General features: G+C 26.6%; 1 protein-coding gene across 1 annotated transcript; it reads right to left on the reverse strand.

The window, feature by feature from the left end:
* Positions 1–263: 263 nt before the first annotated feature.
* LOC119669853 (RYamide receptor) lies at positions 264–18,277 on the reverse strand. Its single transcript, XM_038079885.1, has 8 exons — positions 17,820–18,277; positions 9,780–10,002; positions 9,207–9,409; positions 6,206–6,354; positions 3,591–3,712; positions 3,306–3,532; positions 2,901–3,092; positions 264–960 (listed from the first exon to the last, which is right to left on the reverse strand). Exons 2-8 carry the CDS (start codon positions 9,838–9,840, stop codon positions 307–309), a joined length of 1,608 nt encoding a protein of 535 aa, XP_037935813.1. The 5' UTR covers positions 9,841–10,002; positions 17,820–18,277; the 3' UTR covers positions 264–306.
* Between the last annotated feature and the right edge of the window lie 4,446 nt (positions 18,278–22,723).

Here is a 22,723-nt window from a genome sequence, read left to right on the forward strand (position 1 = left end):
ATTTACAAAAATAACTTACTTTTAGAAGATTTAATACTGTTCAATCAGCTGCTAATTTAAGTACTCGCACAGCGACTTAACACTAAACTTATACATACTTTAAAGCATACATTTTTGACTTTTTTAAAGTGCTTTCACTACATTAGTTTCACTTAATCACAAACAAATTTCTAATAATCACAGTTTCAAACAACTTTTCTTAAGAAAACATAAGAAAGAGAGTACAACTAAAATTTTAATTATAATTAACTTAATTTATAATATATGTGCATTGCTAAATCACAACACCTGCAGTGCTTGGAACATTTAAAATTGTATGTCCTTGTCCGTAGCTTCGACGATGTCAGTGTGCGGTGCCTGCACACGTGCAACTTCCATCAGTATACAAGTGCCATCACACTCAGTGCGACTACCTAATTCTTGTTCACAAATACAACTGGAACTTTCATTCGAGTCGCTTTTAATCGTATCAACCGTGTTGCCATACGTACCGGAAGGTATCTCTGATGGCGGTGTTGACGGCAACTCCATCAATCCCATATCATCTTCATTTTCAATGACATCTGGATGTAACGGCTTAAAGTTATTACGCCTCCACTGGTACATTAACGGACCAACATTATTTGCATCATGTACACCAACAATAATGTTAGCATCAACGCCTCCATTAAAATTGTTCGCAGTGTTATTACCGAAAGTCATGACATTGTAAATGTTGTTGTGGCCATTTTTACCAATTTTCATCTGCCCTGGACGGTAGCAATGTGCCGTTCTAACAGGGTGTTGATGACTGGATGAGAATATGTTATTACGCATACGCATTGAGGAACTCATGTAACTGGAACGTAGGGAACTACCGCGTGTGTGCATGGATAGAGTGCGGTCATGTGAATCCAAGGATGTCTTGAATTTACAAAAGCATGCCGCAAAACGTTTATTGAATTCACGCTTGAATTTTTCCTGAAAAAGATTTCCAAAATTATTGAAAGCTTTTAAGGTATTTGCAGGAAAAGTGTTAGTAAAAAAAATATATTAAGGAAAAATGAAAAGGCTCTATGATAGTTCTAATAGAATTTCATTGCTTTTTTACCTTTAGTCTCAATAATAATATAATTTAAGTGGGATTACATTTGATTGAAGTATATATGTGAACCGAATGCATAAAATCTTATTAAAATTACGAATTAAAATTACCCAAAATAATTCCCTTTACCTTATTTTATTAGCTGATAAATATAAATTTTCATTTGCACTTCATGAAATAATAATGAAAAACTACTTCTAAAAGTGTCACCTTCTCAAAGTACCTAAAGCATTTGTTAACCTATTAGTCAAGGTTTTTAGTTCCTCAAAAAAATTTAAAACGTTCTATTTTTCTAAGTATTTAAAGTGTTAGAAATACATTTCTTATTCAGTAAATGTTATGACTTTAGATACACAACAGCATGCAGTCTTCTGTTTTTGGGGTTAAAATCGGTAGTGCCTTCTACGGTGATTGGGAGTAACGCATCTAGTATATGACTACAAAGAAAATGAAAGGAGTACTATGTAGTTATAACAACAAGCAGACATATTTTTCGTGTCTAGTAAAGTGAAGTCTAAAGTTTAAGACTTTACTTAATATATTTTGTATTCTTTAGTAAATGAATTCAAAGTAAATAATTGTTATAATCATCGATCGATTGTAAACTAAAATGACACATATATTCAAATTGTTAAGAAGCTTCGACACATTGCATTTGGATTTTCTTTCAATATAAGATTAATGCATATTAAGGTCGAGAATAAACTTTGTAAAGACAAAATTTATTCTCTACTTAATCAGAAAAATCCGAACTATAATATGAAGTCATATAGGATTGTTTTAGCTATACAGGTTTAGCTCAAGACAACCATCCTTAAATTTTAATTTTCTCTAATAGGAATACCTTAATCTATTTTGAAAACTTAATCCGATATCTTCCGAATCAAACCGCTTGATCCTTGTTTTTTTCAAGCTTCAAATGGTTATTCAGTTTTTTGTTCAACTTAAATCAGAAATAATACAAACAGTGTGCACCTTATAAATTCTTCTCTAAATGAACAACTATTGCTATATTGTATTAAAATAAGTAATTAAATGATAAATAATTTATACCTGCTGATTTTAACTCAAATATAATCGGCTATATAAGACTAGATGATTAAGTGTAAAACACAACATTAATCAAATCTCCACCACTGGATATCTAACAGTATAGCATTCTTTTCAGGCAATTTTCACTGACTTGGCATATAGTTTGCAAAATTTTGAACATTACTTAATTGCCGCTCGTTAGTGAAACGTCTTGAATTTAAGAGTGATCTGTAAGCATGCAGTCGATACACATCCTCAAAAAACAAAGTGCACTGATAACAAATCGGTGAACAAATGGTGCCCAATTCAATAGCACTTAAAGCTTAATTTACACGTACTGGAAGTTTTTCGTCTAATAATACCAAAACAGCGGTTGTAAAACAACCCACGTTTCAAATAGCTAACCATAAACTAAACAGAAACCGAACTTGTGAAAGTTCTGTACTAAAACTACTAGACACCCACAAATCCTTTTGGAAGAGTTTTAAAAATGGCTATTCATATAAATATCTCAAAGGTATTTAAATAGCTCAGTCAACATAAAATTAAAAAAATACAGATACTTATGTTCACACTTATGCTCAGTGTTGAAATACGCGAGGAAAATCAAATCCTTTAAGTACGAACAAGTACATACTTTGGGAAGAAGAAGTAAAGGTTAAATTTTCATTTGGATGATTTTATATTGATTTTATAAAGTTCGCAATGAAAAACCGAAATAAATATTTAAATAAAAGTAATAATTTTGTAAAATAATAGGACAATGGCACGTATTTATACTTACATTGTAAATACCATAAATGAAAGGATTATAGCAACTGTTACTCATTGCGAGCCAATCACAACAAAACCAAATGATGCTGATGAAATGATATTCATTTATTTCTGGTATTGTTACGTAAAGTATGTTATAGAGCTGTAGTGGTAACCAGCATAATCCAAATACAATGACGACAATAATCAGCATTTTAATGACCTGTCATCACCAAAAGAAATAAAACAAAAATTTTAAATAAATGAGTTGAGTCAAATATCGTAACTTTATAAGTAAAAGTCGAGATAACTATTCATACTTTTTACAGACAGGATGTAACTGTCAGTTTGTCATACTATTATGCAGGTAAGAGAACTTATAATCTCCCTTTCCTATTTATGAGCAGTTAATCATTTTGACACGTATTTGATTTACCTTCTTCTTATTTCTTAACAATGTCATGTCACGCAAATCTTGTGCATTACCAGGTGTTCTAGTGCCCCATAATTTCACTGCCATTTGTATGTACACAAAACTGATGACGCAAAATGGCACCAAGTACTGCACAAATACCAAAGAATAACGATATGTTTGCAACTGCTCTTCTGAGAGATTCTTATTCAAGCAAAACGGTCGTGTCATATTGTAGATTACGCCATCCTCTAAAAGTTGTCAGAGTTTTGTTAAAATCGTTTATTGTATTGCTTATGTTTAGCATACCTCTTATCCGTTCGTGTACCAACTCTACGCGAAAAGCAATGGCACATGGTATAGCAAATGTGATAGAAACAATCCATATTGTGACAATAATTAACTTCGATACAAATTTTGTTGGCCTTGCTCTACATAATGAGTAGAAATAGAGAGATTTTTTTATTTTTTTGCAATACAAAGAGAAGAGTGAACTCTCAACAGAAACTGAAAGAAATATAACAAATGATAATTTGATAAAAAGAATTTAATATAATAAATATTCTACTGAGTGCTAAAAACTTCATTGTGATATTGAAGATTTACTTACAATACTTCGAAAACATTTTTTCTTACCACACGAAAACAAAAAGATGGTCTATTAAAAGCAATAATTGCAATACTTATTATTAATTTTTCCTGAAGCAAGAAAAGTATTGGAAGAACCTATGAACACCGTAATTATATAAAAGAATTTTAAATTTTCAAATGATCAGATATATAAACTAAAGTGCAAATAAATAATATTAGACATAAATTCGAATTCAACAAAATTTTATTTTAATTAATGATTCACAAACTGCAAAACATCTGCGACATCCAAAAATAATTTAGGAAAAAGTAAAGGAAATTTGTGGAAGTTTGAAGTCTTGCTTTTCAATTTATTTTTTTAATGCTACATATATTGCACTTTGTTAACCGCTTCTGCAAATGCGAAGTGTTCTAGTTCCTCATAGTATTCGTTAGTACCGGAACAAACGACTTAATTGATTGAAATTTCAGTGAATAGTGAACACAGCGGACCCATAATGTAATTTGTTCAGTTTTGTAGAATAATAAATGTAAATAATAATAAATGAATAAATGATTCTCTTTTGGTAATGCAATATCTTTTACTAATATGTATTAGCGTTTTATAAGTTTTAAAACATCACATAATATTTCCCTGTTTTTATTTTGCTCTTTTAAGGAAGTCTACCAAAATAATTCTGTGATTGGAACTGTCTTTGCATTTTAGCAACATTAAGGTGATGAACAAAAGACTACCCATAACAAACCACCAAACCCCAAATAGATTTGAGCCTATACTAAATGATACCAAAAGATGATACCTAAGTATCAAACTTTAGATAAAATTTAATAAATAGAAATCTTCATTGGGTATTATAAAAACCCGATTTCAAGACAATCAAACATTTTTCGTTTTTTTTTTAACATCTTGCATCTCGATTATAAGCTAATCTTCCCATTAAGACGATCTCATCGTTTTGTGAACTATGGAATACTTTCCTATATTTTCGTCACGCAGTTAGGCGACGTCCTGTGAATATACATAATATACATATAATGTATACATATATATACACACATATAACATCAACTAAATCATAACTAAAGTTATTGGAAGCTGTGGAGCATGAAGTGTCATTAATATCACATAAAAAGTATTGGAAATAAAGAAATAATTTGTTTTCCATACTCAAAAAAGGCAACCACTAATTAGAAATTTTATGCGGTGTTTAGGTACTCTTAACTTTTAAATTAAGCAATAAAATATCTTGATATGCTTTATTTATAACATTTTACATAAACCAAATAAGATTAGTATATTTGAAGTTATATGTTATTTGTGAAGTAGTATTTTGAAGTAATTTTGAACTAAAGTAATTTAACTAAACTATATGTACGTTAATATATATTAACAATACAATAATTTACAACACAAATATGTTTTTGATTTCATGCATATGTACATAGCAGACATCATAAGCTTCTACTATGAAGCTTATCGAAAAAAGCCTGAATTTTAAATTTTATAAAAAATCTTCATGTCAAGGACTGGATACACTTAAAAAGCACAGAATTGTATAAAAATATTATTACATGCAAAAGCTGTTAGCTCATAAATTGATATTTTACATTACTCATGCCAGCTTTGTTTTAAAATCCATATGGAAAAAAGATTTAAAAACAGAGGATAATATTTTTATACTTTGTTACTTAATAAAAAACATTAATTAAATTATGAGATATCTTACTTAGTCCTAATTATTATAATAAAACGAAAAGTTTATTAACTAATAACAAAATTTCTCTGCAATTTTATTCAAGTTAAAGAAATAAAATAAATTTTTTACGAGCTACCAGTTTTTGAAAAAGTGTTACGGTGCGTATGAGTAACCTCAATATGGAATAAGCAATGGACATTTTAAAAATACATTGAAGTACATAAACGAATAAAACTCTTACTTTACATTAACAAAAAATACTTGACAATGGCAACCAAAGGGGTGAAATATAGGTAAAATAGTGAAGAAGATTTAGTTTAAATAAATATATATTTCTGAATAATAAATAAAATATTTTTTCCAGATTTTTAGTTGTAAGAAATAAAACATAGAAATTTTCAAAATCTATCAAGTAATATATAAAAATGAAATGCTATATCAACGTCCTATACTTTATGGTACATAGTGTAAGAATCAAAAAGTAACAAAATATATATGAATATATAACACACAAAGAATATCTAATCTCTTTACCAAATTGGAAATTACATATGGTTAAAACGTTTCATACAGTTTCCGATGCTGTGATTTTATATTAATATTATGTATAAATTATGGTATTTTTCAAAAACTTACCTTAGTGGATTAATAATTGCTCGATGGCGATCAATTGCAATTGCCGTTAAAGTAAAAACCGAGACATTCACGCTAAGAGTTTGCACAAATGGACAAAAGCCGCACATAAACCAAGGTAAATTCCATTGTTGCAATAAAGCAGCTTGAAACTTAAATTTAAAAAACAATGTTCTCTTTTTAAAACAACCTTTAGTAACTATATTAATTGAAACATATAATTGCATGTTAAATCCTATGTAACATATATTATTACATTATTTCTTATATAAAATTATTTCTATTATTAAATATAAATATAATATAAGTAAATATAATATATGATATAAATTTATACTATATAATACATAAATAATGATTAAAATTGGTTTATTCGTTTATATTGTCATTATATATTCCAACAACAAACTATGTTCCACTGCTTTTAATTACATGTAATAATTTTCTTATCGCACTTGAAATCGGAAAAGCAAGTATGCGACAAATGTGTGAGATAGCAGAGATTCCCTAACTCCTATATGTAGACTTAGTATGACAGTAACTTGTCATAATTATAACTAAGGCTGCTATTAAAAGGCACAAGTCGAAAAGAAGCAAGTTGTGCCAAAGATTAAAACAGCACATTCAGATGTTAATATAAATCGGAATCATTATTATATAATTTAAACTAATAATATAAACTTGAGAAGTTCCGAAAATGTAAAAATTTACAAATATTACCAATATTAATTACCTTCGAAGTGCAGATTAAAAATAAAGCATCAAATAGACGGCATATTTCATTTAACAGCGAGACTTAATATTATAATAATATTAACGATGATCCTGTTTCATATATGATCGCCTTATTTTATTTAACAGTATTCAGTATTTAATAATTATAATATATTCCCCTTTAAATAATAATAGATAATAGTGTTTCGAAAATAATAGTTTCCAATATCATACCCAATTATTTCATTTTTGCAGTAATCCTACCTATAATATATAGTTACGACATGGAATAAGTACATATACAATAGATTGGTCTACATTTCCAAAGCTAATTCAATATGTTATTGACTGTATACAAATCATAAATATTAGGCAATATCGAAAAAAGCTGCACTGCTGAAAATGATTACATTTAATTAAAGATAAAATTTAAACTAAATATTAATTTTTTTTTAAAAATATGTATATTATGCATAATATAAAGTTAAGTGAATAAAATAATAAATTAGTTATAGGGGATCAAAACAGCTATATAGATACTTCTGACAAAGATGGAAATTAATTCTCCAAAAAAAATACATCCATCTAAAATATGGATTCTAATAATCTAACAAGAAAAAAAACCTTGCTGAAATTAAAGAAATTATAATTTTTAACAGTTAATTATTTCCATAACCTCTGCTTAATTCAATATATTTTCGTTTATAAAAATACGGAAATACAATTTAAGCACACATTTTTTTCTGGAAAAAGGTTCAAAAGTTGACATTAGCAAAAGTTTTTACGTGACATGAATGAGCAAATATTTGGAGTATGTCAAATGCAAAGATTGGAATGAACTTTTTAATGAAAATCGAACCCATTGGCACTTTATAATATTCATTTGAAATGTATTTACAAAAATATTAATTGAATAATATTAAAAAATACTTTCTCAAAGAGTCAGTTGGAAAGATCTTATAATCGCATTTATTTTAAACCAGTATATCAAAATAGAAATGCAGTACATAGTAACGGAATAATTGCAGATTTTTCAGTTATAAGTGATTTGAATTCAGATCAATTACTGGTTTTTTACTGGACCTGCTCGTCTTAACTATCACCTTTCAAAACTTGGTCTGAATTATAACAATACTTCTGAGACAGTGAGATGAAGAGTAAAATTTCGGCCCATCTTATCTGCTAGTGCTTTGCAATTACTATGAAATGAGTCGACTATCTTCATTCGGTTTGCATTGAATTTGGATTATATTTCAATAGCTTGCAGGAAATGTTTAAATGGGGCTAAAAAAATTACTAGAATTGTACTTGATCTGAAGAATAATGTGTCGGAACCAATGCAATTCTCGATTCAAATTATTTAAACTTATATTTTTGTCAAGTTATTTTTACTGTTCCACCAAACAAATTCGCTTAAGATGTCTTGTTATCTTGTCTTATAAATTAACATGTTACACACATATAAAATACATAATAACTTTTTACAATATTTTATTTTAAATTTACTGCAAGAAAAATCTGAAGAAGCAACTAATTAGTCTTCTAGTCTTAAAATATTTAATCATATTTTACTTAGTTTTCGTATAATCTGAATTTTATTAAATACGAAAAGGTTTTGGAAAGACAAAATTAACGCATCAATTAAAAATTTCTTTTTAATTTAATTTAATTTAATTTCCGTACCGTTGAAGCTGTCACGCAATTTAAAAGTTCTGAAGAATGCGTTAATTTAATTTTTCGTATGCGTGCCGAATCATGCCGGATGGAACAGCTGCTAAAAAATTTTACTTTTTTAATTTTATGGAATAAATTTAATTTATTTTTTGTTTGTCAAGAAATTTTAGGAACTTTATTGTACCATTAACACTATCTGTTTGTGACAAACGTCGAAATTAATGACAACAAAATTTTAAATTTAATTTTAAACCTGGGCCTAGTTCAATTCTAAATTAGATTGGATATGTGTATTCCTAGAATACTGTAATAATACAGATAATACATATTTCAGTATTTTAAGACATGAGAATAATAAGTAATCAAATTTGATAAATGGAAATCTCAGAACTTATTTAATAAAATTATTAACAGAGCTCGATAATAAAGAATTGCAAAAAAACTTATCTCACAGTTCGTTTTATGTTTTTTAACTTAACAGATTTAAATTACTTATACTTACTCTTAAATTAAATTTAATGTCATTACTCTTGTTTATATATATATTTTTCAAGTTCGTTGTTTGTAATTTTATATAAAATTAATTTTTGTGAGAAATTCCATTTAAATGGCTTACCTGAAATGGTATACAGAATAAACCGATGAAAACATCTGCAAATGCCAGGTTAGCTATGTACATGTTAGTAACAGTACGCATTTGCTTTGTAGTTGCAACCACCCAAATCACCAGTGTGTTGCCAATGACAGACAGGATACTGATTCCACCATAAAAAATTGACAAGAGTGCAACAATCTCGGCTGGAGCTGAATAGAGACGCTCTAAAAATAAAATAAATTTGCAGACTGTAGTTAGAAAATAAGATTTCAAAGTGAAATAAGATAGTAGCGATAAGTTTAAAGTTTCGTATGTACATACTACTAGCAATTTAGCTGAATGTTATGTGTAATCAAAAGACAGAATAAAAAAGAATTATAAGTACTGAAATTAAAACTGTAAGTTATTAGTTCTTTGAAGTATAAAATTTATATAAAATAATTTAAGCTTTGATTTTTCACTACAAGAGATATAAAATTATAAAAAGAATTGAACTTATAATAACAACTGAACGTTTCTAAACTTAAAACGTTGACGAAGATAATTCATTCAATTTTCTCATTGTCAGTAATACTTTTCCAAGTATTTGCTTACCAAATTCTTCCTCTTCAACTATTTCGTCTGGTTGTATATGCACCACAGGATATTCGTCCATTATTTCGTATTTTTGTTTATTCTCTAGAAATACTTCAATTTTCGCAGGTTTTCTGTTGCTTCAAATTTTAATTCATTGAGAACTTATTTGAGTATCGCAGAATTTCTTTCAGATTCAAATACGCCATTCTCTGCTCGACATTCATCTATTGATTTTTTTATACTGTAAAATAATGATAAAAATACGAAAAGATCTTAATAACATTTTTATAATTAAATTCTGTAGTAGATTCAAGTTATTCAGCAATTTATTTTACTATCTTATATTGTAGTTTGAAGAATCTCGATAGAATATTGTTGATATTTTAACTATCATAAATACAAATAGCGTACAGTAGCATTAGCATGACTTTCTCTGTATTACTTTTTTAGATTAGACTCAATATAGAAGAAGGAATTAATAATATCTCTACAATAGAGTAGTATTCAAAGTAGTATTCAATAAAAATAACCATGATTAATTATGGTTATTAATTTCCTGAAATATAACTTTCACAGTAAATTAATAAAACTCCAATTTCGAACATACCTACAAGTCAAGTATGGCTTTGGGTCAGTTGGATAATGAACACTGAATGCGAGCTTCCAATTTAACAGGGCACGAGTTCAACCCCTGGTACTTGCAGTCTCAAAAAATAAAAATTATTTACGAATAATGCTTGCAATAACTGTATAGTAATTCAAAAATTGATTTAATTAAAAATAATTAAATTTTGTTGTTGTAATTCACTACTATTTAAAGAACCTTTCTATTAAACTACATGTAGTTTCTATTAAAAAAATAGTAATTTTCATCATAATCGCTTTTAGTTTATTATCAATAAATTTTTTTGCAAAACATTTTCATTTTCTTAAATGTAAAAATAGAGCTAATTAAAATGATTTAATTTAGTAACGCATTTTGTTGCAGAAATGAAACAAATGTTGTGCGGACGGTGTTACTGAGAGCTTGAGTTAACTGTATTTGCCCTCATTCCATTAGTTCGATTTTAGTTAAAATACATAACTTAAAGACGTTATTTTTTGTTTTTTTATTGAATTATAGTAACACAAATATTACTGCCCAGCCTTGATCTGGGCTCTCCCCTTCCGACACTAGGAGGTCCTCAACGGCCGACATTTTAGTCTTCATCCGGAAGGCGGAATGTCTTCTGTTCAGTTAAGGTGTGTTGTAGCACAAAAGATCAATCGTGGTCGCAGTACTCTGCTCAAATGGGAGCTAGTACCCCGTTCTTTCTTATCTAACACAAATATCCTTCAAAATATTACTAAAAAACAACGTAACTAGATTTCTTCGCAATTAGGAAGAACAACAATATTTTCAAAATTCAAAAGAAATTCAAAAGCTTTTAAAGAAGGATTTATCATATTTATTAAATTGATCAAGACCTTTAAAAAATTTTAAGACTATAATGCATGGAGTACAAACTGCAAATTTTTTATCATTCACTGGTTTATTCACCTTCTTTGGGCAAAAAGTATTAAACGATTTCTTGATCGATTTACCACAATAACTTTGGAACTGTTAGTGATAACTTCTGTTGCAATTTTTTTTTTGATGATTTATTGACGATGGTTTAGTTGATTGTTGTTCAATTTTTTTTTTTAAACTGACCAACAGTAATCAAATAATTATTTTGTGTTAATAAATAATATTTTTAACAAATTTATTACAATGAAGGAAAATTTAAGGTATAGTTATGTGAAATGAGTTTTGATGAAATTAATTCCAATCATTTTCTAGTTAGTGAATGTAAAAGCTGTCTCTCACAGTAATTGGGTTGTCAGATTAATCAAAATATTTAATTGAATACGACATTCACAAGATATGGTTACCTTATACATTAGCAACTTATACCTTACCTTATTCTGAGTGAGAAAGCATTCCATAAACTGCATTTCTATTGAAAGTGAATGATATTAGATGATTGAAAATTGATTATTGATTACAAACATTAAAACAAATTATATTGTACAGAATCTGCATTAGTCAAAAATTCATGAATTTTGAAAAATGTGCAGAAACTGGGTTCCTTTGTGTACTATTATATACTAATACAAATATCGGGTACCAGCATTTATTGAGGTTGAAATGAATAGTTAAAAACACAAAAAGAAAAACTATTAATTATTTGAATCAACTTAAAGTTACTCGTAAATTAGTATATGTATATATATAGTAGTGAATTTAATTAATATGTATTTTCAAAGTACATCCGAACTGGTAGTATTTATTGCTAGTAGGAAAAAGGCTGGTAAAAATAATGCAGTTGTGTTCTATAATTTATTTATATTTGATAAAAGAAGCATAATATGTTAACTATAAACATATGCTAATACATAATGGAATTCATAAACAGAAGTAAAATTTAACAATCGTTTATATAAAGGTTGAAACTTGGTAATGCTATCTAAATTTAATTACTTCCAATGCTATTTATATTTCTTGCTAAGAACAGTCTACCTGCAGAAAGTGATATTTCTTTAAATTTTAAAAATATATTTTTACTAAAAAAAGAAATTAATAAATAGATTTTGTTTTTAATTTTTAAGTTGTTATTAGGAAATCTCCTGATTAAGGGAAAAGGCGAATTTGATGAAATACATATAGAAATATTAGTATATTTAACGATATAAATAACGATTGAAGTAAAATCTAAAATTCTGAAAAAACAGAATCGATTTTATAATGATTAAAGTTTATTTTTTCTAGTTATGAAAATGATTGTACTGGTATTTATACAAATTGATTCAGTTTCTTTTTAATTTCAATCAATTAAACTTTTCAGTAATGATGCTCACATAAAATGCAAATAGCTTAAAGAACTCATTAAAATCAATTTCGTTTAATAAAAACAGGACTGTTAAATGGCAGTGCCGAACTTGCACTAATTACTTAATTATTTTAAGTAGCAATATTTTATACTTAAAACGCTTAAATAATTTCTCATTTATACTCACTCACAGAGCAGATAAACCAATCTCAAATTATTACTGATGCAATGTTTTTAATTAAGCCTTATTGCTGCTATTCCTTCAAAAATCCTCAAGCATCTAAGTAACGTAATTAATAAAATAACTTACTTCCATAGCAACTTCCTTACGACATTTGCTCCATTTAATTATTGTAGCAATTATGCAAATAAATGCTGACACACCAGCAAATGTGAGTTAAGTCCCCAAATATCTTCTAAGATATTTGGGAAGCTACTCGCAGAAGCTTGAATTGCTAAATAAAAATATACAATTATGAGAATTAATATTACTCGTATATGCAAATGTGTTAAAATAATTTCTGTGGATATTTTATTAGTGTTTATGTCAGCTAATTAATTAATGAAATTAAATTCAATTAAATAAAATAATTAAATTATATCTTTTCTTATAATTAATGCCTACGGGATAGTGAAAATTATTTACTTTTATTTGAATTGCCAAAGTGTTTTGTGGACTTCAGTAATCATTTAATAATTATACATGTGATCTTATATTTATTTAATATTGCATATGAAAATTGTTTGACAAATATCATTTTGAACATCCATATTTGTAAATAAATTTGAAGCACAGCATGCCGTAAGGCAAATTCTGAAACTTTTATTTCTTTGTTATGGCTTAATGTCCATTACTAAGCATATATATTGTATGTATTATCATGATGCACAGTAATCCTGATTATTTATTAATTACGATATGGTTGCTAACTTTGCTGTTTTGTAAGCTAAGTGATTTATAAGCCACAGGGCATAAGATTATTGTAAACATTTTTTTATGGTATGTTTGGAAAAACAAATAATGTTTCTTTTTACGGAATTTTTCAACATGAAAAAATTAAAGCAATCAAAAGTTGTTAAATTAATTACATTTTTAGTATTATAATATTGTCTGCACAAAAAAATAAAAATTTGGAATATAAGAATAAAGCTACTCAATAGAGTCACATCAATCACTAAGCTCGTAGGACGTCCAAAAAAACTAAAACTTTTACGAAAACTTTCATTATATTTGGCAGCATTGAATTTTCCATGATCTTCCATGATTAATTTCAAAGCAATTATTTCGTCAAATACACTAATAGCACAAAAAATATTCTCTACAGATCGTTATTTATAGCTCAAAGAAATCAATTGCAACCCAAAACCCCACAAGCTGACATTTCCATTATTAACCAATTTAGACATCTTACCTTGACTTCTAGCAACTCAGCTATGTGCCGATTTGACTCTGAAGTGTATAAGTAGAAGTAATATATAATAGGATTATTTTAATTGTACTGAAACATTTTGAAACAATACGTTGTTGTTTTAAACCCACTTTTAGCACATACAATGTCCATTTTGAAAACAATTTTCATGCGTTAAAATATACGTACTAGTATAAGTACATATTCCGTTCTGATATCTTCAAGGTTTCAGCAACCCTACTTTAAGTTCATTAAACCATCGAGAAAGAGCTGGTGTGAAGAGAGTGAAGTATCTTTTATAGTTTTAAAGCCATTTGCTTTTTCCTAAAAATCAATGCTTAATCTACAAAAAAAGGGAAGAGTTTTAAGTTAAATTTTAAAACGATTGACAACTAAGAGTCCATTGTTAAAAAATTTCTTGATATTACGAACTGATTGTTTACTAGGAGTATCAAGATTTTTACAAATAAGAAAGTATTGAATTTAAAAACGCTATAAAAATGTTTGTTCTTCTATGAAGACGAGCAATTAAAAATTATAATTGGAAAGATTTATCTTTCAAATTAACTTTCACGAACAAACCCAACGTACCCTAAAAGCTTATAAGCTATTTTATTCATTAAAAAAAAGCAAATTAAAAACTATAGTATATATTTGCATAAGAGTTTTAAGTTAAGTTTTAAGACGATTTTCCAACTAAGAGTCCATTGTTATAAAATTTCTTGATATTACGAACTAATTGTTTACTATCAAGATTTTTCCAAATAAGAAAGTATTGAATTTAAAAACGCTATAAAAATGTTTGTTCTTCTATGAAGACGAGCAATTAAAAATAATAATTGGAAAGATTTATCTTTCAAATTAACTTTCACGAACAAACCCAACGTACCCTAAAAGCTTATAAGCTATTTTATTCATTAAAAAAAAGCAAATTAAAAACTATAGTATATATTTGCATAAGAGTTTTAAGTTAAGTTTTAAGACGATTTTTCAACTAAGAGTCCATTGTTATAAAATTTCTTGAAATTACGAACTGATTGTTTACTAGGAGTATCAAGATTTTTACAAATAAGAAAGTATTAAATTTAAAAATGTAATAAAAATAACTGTTCTTCTATGAAGACGAGCAATTAAAAATAAGAATTGGAAAGATTTATCTTTCAACTTAACTTTCACGAACAAACCCAAGGTACCCTAAAAGCTTACAAGCTGTTTTGTTTAGAAAAATAAACAGATTAAAAACTAAGTTTATGTTTGCATATTTTTATACTTATAAGTTATTACTATAGAATTATTGCATTCTGTAGAATGAAAATGAACTTTCCTCTCACAAATATATTATTATGAATACATCTCATCAATTTAGTAAGAATTATTTTATTATTTTTCTGTTGAAATTGGAAGTAGTTTTATTATTTTTCACAATGTAACGTCATTTCTATTTGAACATAAATAATCCGTTCAAAGATGACAATGGCCTTAGAGAACTTCACGTGGTTCTTATCGCAAGAACTTTATTTTCCATTCAGACATACTACGAGCGATTATTGGATCAGGAAATTGATTCTCATTTTGAACATTGACATGCTATGAAAGGTGTTACTATAGATTTATTTTTTATTCTGCTGAATTTCAACGTTCATCATTTATGAAATGTTATATTATGTTTTAATTATGTTTTGAAAGTAAGACTTCTGATAACAAGGGTACATATTAAAACACATACTGCACTCAATATCGAAAGATATGCATTAATTTTTATTTAAATTCAAATTTAATTAAATTATATATAACAATATTTCAACCTAAAGTAATGGAGGCTTGTATTTTGAAATTAAATAAATCAGTAATTAAGAATTTCAGTATTAAAATATCTGAAATAAAAAGAAAAGCACGATGCAAAATGGTCGATGAACACATAAACGAGAGCGTGATTAACATAATTTTGAGGACATTTAAATAAAGCGCTAATCAAGACAAAGTTTTCACTTATCGTACAATATCAACACAATGGATTATAGTTCTCATACATCCGTTACAATTGGCTCAATGAGCAAAGTGTGTATACCATTAAACGATATTTTTTATATTGTATATATTCATATTCATACGTTATTGTTCGCTAATATAAATAACTTTATTGCGATGCGAAACAACGTGCTCTAAGTCAGGTAGTTTTATACAAAATGTAACTTCATTTGCGCGCAAAAGTACTCAACTAGATCATTTAACTGATAAGATATTTAGCTATTCCCAATGATATTAGCTGGAAAGCTGAAAGGTATTTAACAACCTGCCGACTTACAATCATTTTGCTCAAAATTAAACTGAGGAATTACCAAAATTATGATACATTAAATATTAAGTCAAAAATTAGGTTTATTTATTAGTTATTTGATGAAACACGTTAAATCTTTAAGCGCGTTATTAACTTTTAACTAGTTACTTGACTAGTTCTTGCATTTATTACAAAGAACCTTTTAAATAATATTTACTTCTATTTTACTGAATATGTCATTTACCAAACATTATAAACGGAGAAATTCAAAAGTTGGTTAGAGGTTCAGAAAATGTTACAAAGTTTTATCTTTATTTATAACACATAGAGAGCATAACCTTTTTTTGTTTTAATAACAACTTTTCGCATAATTATATCAGAACACATCGGGCCTAAAAAACTGCCGATCCAATTATATGGATTCGTTGTGAATGTAAATTGAGCTCATAATATATTCTTGAACATTTATTGTAGTCTGAATACAGTTGAATTAAATCAAAAAAAAATATTTAATTAAAAAATATTGACCTGTAGCCAAAAATAAAATATATAAAAACAACATTATTATCATCACCAGTTCGAGGAACAAATTCAAAATTGAATAATTGAATTAAATCAAATTCACTCATCTTGTTGCCCAGAACAATATGTAACTCATGTCTTCGGCAGATTTACGAGTAAGAGTTCATTAAATAAAAGATTAGCACATGAACATAATAATAGTTTAACAAAAATTTTGCTGAAGAACACTTCCTTCAGTTAAAGCCAATAATATCCTTCAGGTGCCACACAAGGTAAAATATCTAGAGGTAGTTTTATAGCAGGGTATAAGATGTTGGGTTCTGAAATAGAAATCAGTCAGCGAACTTCATGTAATAGTAACAATGAAAGCAATTAAAAATCTTTTCCTAAATTGTAAAATTAAATTGAATTATCTGCTTTTTATTCTAAATTCGTTTAAAATTATGAAATATTGAAATAACTACACATGAAGGACAACAAAAAACAAACGATTTTTGCAGTGGATGTTCACATTAAAAAACAAACACTATTTTTCTATATATAAGACTTGTTACATCAACCATTAATCGATTTAAATGGTATACAACACAGTAAAGCAAAGTTTTCATTTCTATTGTAAAAGACTTCATTATTTTTGCTATAACCAATTTAATCAAATATTATATATATAGTATATTAGTATCGTATATAACATATGCTAAATTATTGACGTGATATTGACATTATTAAATGTCATTATTAAATGTATTTTCTTATTTTTATATATATTTAATTTTGCTTTAGAGTCTATCAGAAAAATAAGCTTCACATTTTCACTTAATGGAATTTATTTTGATTATTCAAATGCCTAAACAGAATAACCGACTGACAATACAAACGTTGTTAAAGTCATGCGTCTAATAATTTCTAATAAGCCAACAACCATAATGCATATCAAATGAATTTATAGGAATTCTCGGTTTTTATTAGAAATTTATACATCACCCCACTTACTTACCAGGATAGCCTAAACCAGTATGCAAATGTGACCTTCTCTTTTCGAATTTACTCAGTGGGATAATTTTCAGAAGATTTTTAATTTGTTGATATTGTTTCTTTGAAAGGAATATTTATACTCTGCTTTAAAAGGTTATGCCAATGGGATTTCCTCACGCAAAGGACACGCGTTTATTGTGTTATAATAATTTTATATAATGTTCATTCGATGTTGTGGTTAGTGGCTAATAGTCAAATTTATGAACTTTATTTTCGTTGAACTATACTCACAACCGGAAATTCAATTAAGTAAAATCCGAAAAAAATTTCCAAGCATGTGGCCTGTTCCATTTTTTCTTTTGTAACTTTTTATCTCAAGGTTATTAGATAAATCAAGAAGTGCGTGTTTTCACCAAATAGTTGTTACCTACTTGATATGTGGTAATGTCCTTTATCCTATTCCTATTCACATAAATAATATTATTATTTTATTAACGCTTCAATTATTTCACAAAATTTTTTATATTTCGTTGTAATGCTAATTTTGTTTGCTTTTTGTTTTTTTCTTCTGATTGATTTCTAATATTTTACATTATTTTTTAATTAATTTTGTTAGCAATTTTATTATTTTTAAATTCTACCACTAAATACAAAAATTTTTAATTAGCAATTTAATTATTAAATTATTATTATATTATTATATAAATTTCGTTATTAATTTTTTAAATTTGTTGCTTAATTTTCTAACATTTAAATTTACACATTTAATTATTATGTAATTTTATAACTGATTTTAAAATTTAAAATATTTAAACTTTTATTTTATGATTTATTTTTATTAAACTGCTTAAACTTTCTTTTTTTTATTGAAATTGATTATTTTAATATAAACTATTTATTACATACTTAAGTGGATTACTTTTTAATTTATATATTTTTAATTATCGTAATTTTTATTAACTTTCTATGTCACTTCTAATTATATATATATTTTTTAATAAAAACTTGATTTAATAACATTAATATTATTAATTTAAATTATATGTATTGTTCATCTAAAACTTTCAAATATTTATAATGTAGTTAATTTAGTAGCTTATTTCAAATAAGTAATTCACTTTAAATTCAAAAGCTTGCTTTAAATCTTAAATTAATTATATGTTTGATATATTTATTTTCATATGCGCTAATAAAATTATTATAATTTCTCTTTTTTTATTATTTTTTGTTGTATTTTATTTATATGAATATAATTTTTTTAATATTATTAATTAAATATTTCATGTACACAATATAAGAATTCAAATCAACACCTTTTTTATTTTATTCTGAACCGCTTTCGAACATCCGCGCAGACCGAGTTTCCGCTATCAACTAAAAATTAAATTTTCTTTCTTATCAAATCTACTTTCCTTTCTTGCATGGCTTGGCGCTTTAATACAACCGTACAATTTTCCTATAAATTTAAGGTTGAATGCTTGCAACTGGAACAACAAGACAAGTTTTGTTAATGCTAAGTTCACTAAAGCATGCGAGCACACAAGTGTAACGGTCTGTAGGCGGCAACGCACAGTACAGACAATCAACATTATCATACGTAAAGCAATTTTGGCGCGCAATTTGCGCCAACACTTTTGAATGAAAGTTAACATTTTGATTGGAACAAGTTTAACGTATGAAGCGCTTTCATACATGTTGCGTGTTATACATTGCTACATTGTCTGTTGTGTACAAGTAATCAAGCATGATTCGTATAATAGTAATCATTTTATCGAATATTAATTATTTTATATTACTTGACTAATATAATTAATCGATGGTAATTCAAATAAGTTAAGCGGAAAATCGTTCGAGATCGAAAGTGAAGTAAGAGAAAATCTAAAGATTAAAAAAAAGTTGCAAAATTTAAAATCTAATAAAGGACAAAATTAATTTCATATATTTATGAAAGAATTTGATTTAATTTTATATATCTTTTTCCATGTATAATTTTATATACATATATGTCTTTAATAAATTAGTTTAGTTTATTAAATTAATTTTTAAAGTCATTAATAATCTTAAATTATAAGATTTATATATATATATATATATATATATTTATTATTTAATTATTTATTCGTATCTTCGTCAACATCTATGAGGTTTATTAAAGGTTAAATTCTCTATAATTGACAATTACCTAACAGTGATATAATTTTAAAAGAAAGAAATTAAAAATTCCATTAAAAACGTTAAATTCTTTAAACATTTTTATTTATTGAATTTTACTATTAAAATTGAAAATTGTTTTACATATAGTTAATAACCATAACTTTAGATTTAAAACAACAAAAAAAAACTATCATTATTCAATCAATAGTAAAAAAGTTATAATGGGTATAAATTTAGTCCAGGTTTTACTAAAACTCAATTTTGCTAAAATATCATAAAATGCAAATAGCATAAAGTTAGTAAGCGGATTATTGGATTACACATTGTTTAATAAAAGTAAAAACTGTTTTAAAAATTGAAAAAAAAAAAAATATTTTGATTATTTTATGAGCTACTTATAATGAAAAGGTTACACGTTGCGTATGAGTAACAAATACTGACACAAATTGACATGTATTGTATATGTAATACATTATTTTTGTATAATATTTTATTCAATCTAATTGTTTAGGAATTATAAAATTTTATACTCGATTTCTATTAGGAGAAAGTACAAACTTTTTGTATTCAAAATTTTCCAAAATACTATACATAATTCTTTCATCAAAATTTTTAAACAATTTGAAAATTTGTTTGCCTAAAATGTTGTTATACGAACTGGTTATGCGTCACCTTATATATTTAATGAATTATTTATATTAACGTAAGTGGGGAACTTAAGCATACCAAAGTCTTTTAAATATCTTAATTTAAATTAATTTTTAAAGTTATATATAATCTTAAATTGTAAAATTTAATCAAACGTGCTTATACTAATTTTAATTATTAAATTTTGAATATTTCCTCAAAAACTGGTTTTATAATTTTCTTAACTTAATATATGTAAATTATTTTGAATATGAAGCAAAAAATTTTTATTTGTTATGAAAGTATATATCATATTTGAACAGTTTAATATCTTGTTTTAACAATATTTTAATTGTATTTTGACTTTTCTTATGTAGTCAAAGAAAATTTATATCGAACAGTTCATTATTTATCTACAAAATTAATCTTTTATATATATTCTTACTTCTCTTTTTGGTAAATACTTTATTTTGATGTATTGCAGCACAAAATATTTTGATATTTCAGATAGCTTTTAATTATGAAAAAAAAAAAATATTTAATGTACATTCATATCGTAATGAAAATGAACAATATGAAAAAACAATCGGTAAAGTACGAATCTAAATTATACTGATTTTAATGGTTATATATGCACTAAATGAACAAATGGACGTGTTATCCACATTCTTTATTAAAATAATTAATATAGGTATTGAAAACACTCTCATTTTAAGTAAAAATTGCCCCAATTTTAAATATTTTTGTGTTTAAATGAAAAGCAACTTAAAATACAACTAAATACTAAGTTGTTGCTCGTCGATATGTTTCACGCTATTATCAGAAAAGTGTATGAAAACTACACGTATAAGTAAAATAATATATATCATTTGTCGATAGTCAGGACAGTTTAAAAGAACTATTTCTTTTCAATTTCATACCTATTAATAATTTTAAAAATATATGACAATCTATAAATTTAGCTTCAGAGAAAGTGCTGACATAAAGAAACAAGTGCACCGAATTGATAGAACAATAAAAACTGTAATTTAAAAGAATGCACGTTTTATTGAATTTTACCTAATGATGTAATAAAGTGTGTCTAACTGATTTCCTATTCTAACTTCACATTCTCACCTCTTAGATAAATACTTCTTACTGAAATTCATTAAAGATACTACAAAAATACTTGAAATATGTCAAAATACCGACGTATCTTAAGACAGCATTTTGGGTTCCGTATTGTACCCATTCTTCTCTAACGATCTTCCGAAAGCAGGAAATGTTGGCACTTTTGCTGATAATACAGTTTTGCCTGTAACTCATACAAATCCAGTAGTATCTCCAAATGCATTATCATATGATGGAAAACTGGATTAAAACTTGGAAAATGAAAGCTAATATTATAACAATATCGGTACATCTCCACCTGTTCTGCAAAACGAAAAAACAGCTACCTGCAGACAACAGCGGTAAGTGCCTTCGCATACTGTTGGATAGGCAACCAGTATGGAGAAAACATATCATTACTAAAAGAAAACAACTTGACCTTCAGCTTAAAGATATACACGAGTTAATAAGCAGACATTAAAAGTCCCTTTTTACAATAAACTTATTATTTATAAAAAAAATTCCAAAACCCATATGCCACCATAACTAACATTGCGTTATTTTGATGTTGCCATTCAAAAATTCTTGAAATAACTACAAATACCCCTTGATATGTTTGTAGTGTGATACTGCACATTACTATGTAATATTTATATGACCGCAGAAGTAAATGAAATTAAGTGGGGGAACACATCATACGCATTTTGCCTTCAATCCTTTTTTTGGTTTGCGGCAATTTCAAAAAACCCTTACAATTAATTGTTTTAATTAAATGTTAAACAAATACGTATATATGATATGTGTGGGAGTGTAGTTTATAGTGAAATTTTTCCGAAAAGGAAAATTAATTTGTGTTGATATTGATATAATAGGTGATGTCAAAATATTGATATTTCTTATGATTATATCAAATAACCTCTAAGGCGATTTTTTATAAATGAATGGTATGTATTGCAGTGAAATGTAGCAGTTATTAGTAAAAGTTTGACATATAATACAGATCAAAAGTGTGGTTTGATTGAAAAGACATAATATGCTACAAAATATTTGATTTAA

This window comes from Teleopsis dalmanni, chromosome 1, assembly GCF_002237135.1.
Source record: "Teleopsis dalmanni isolate 2A chromosome 1, ASM223713v2, whole genome shotgun sequence".
Lineage (NCBI taxonomy): Eukaryota > Metazoa > Arthropoda > Insecta > Diptera > Diopsidae > Teleopsis > Teleopsis dalmanni.

Coding starts and splice junctions, on each gene's coding strand:
- LOC119669853 (XM_038079885.1), bottom strand. CDS start 9,840: ATGGACGAATATCCTGTGGTGCATATACAACCAGACGAAATAGTTGAA. Junction 3,093..3,305: donor TGTTAAGAAATAAGAAGAAG/GTAAATCAAATA, acceptor TGGTGATGACAG/GTCATTAAAATGCTGATTAT. Junction 961..2,900: donor TCATTTATGGTATTTACAAT/GTAAGTATAAAT, acceptor AATCTTTTTCAG/GAAAAATTCAAGCGTGAATT.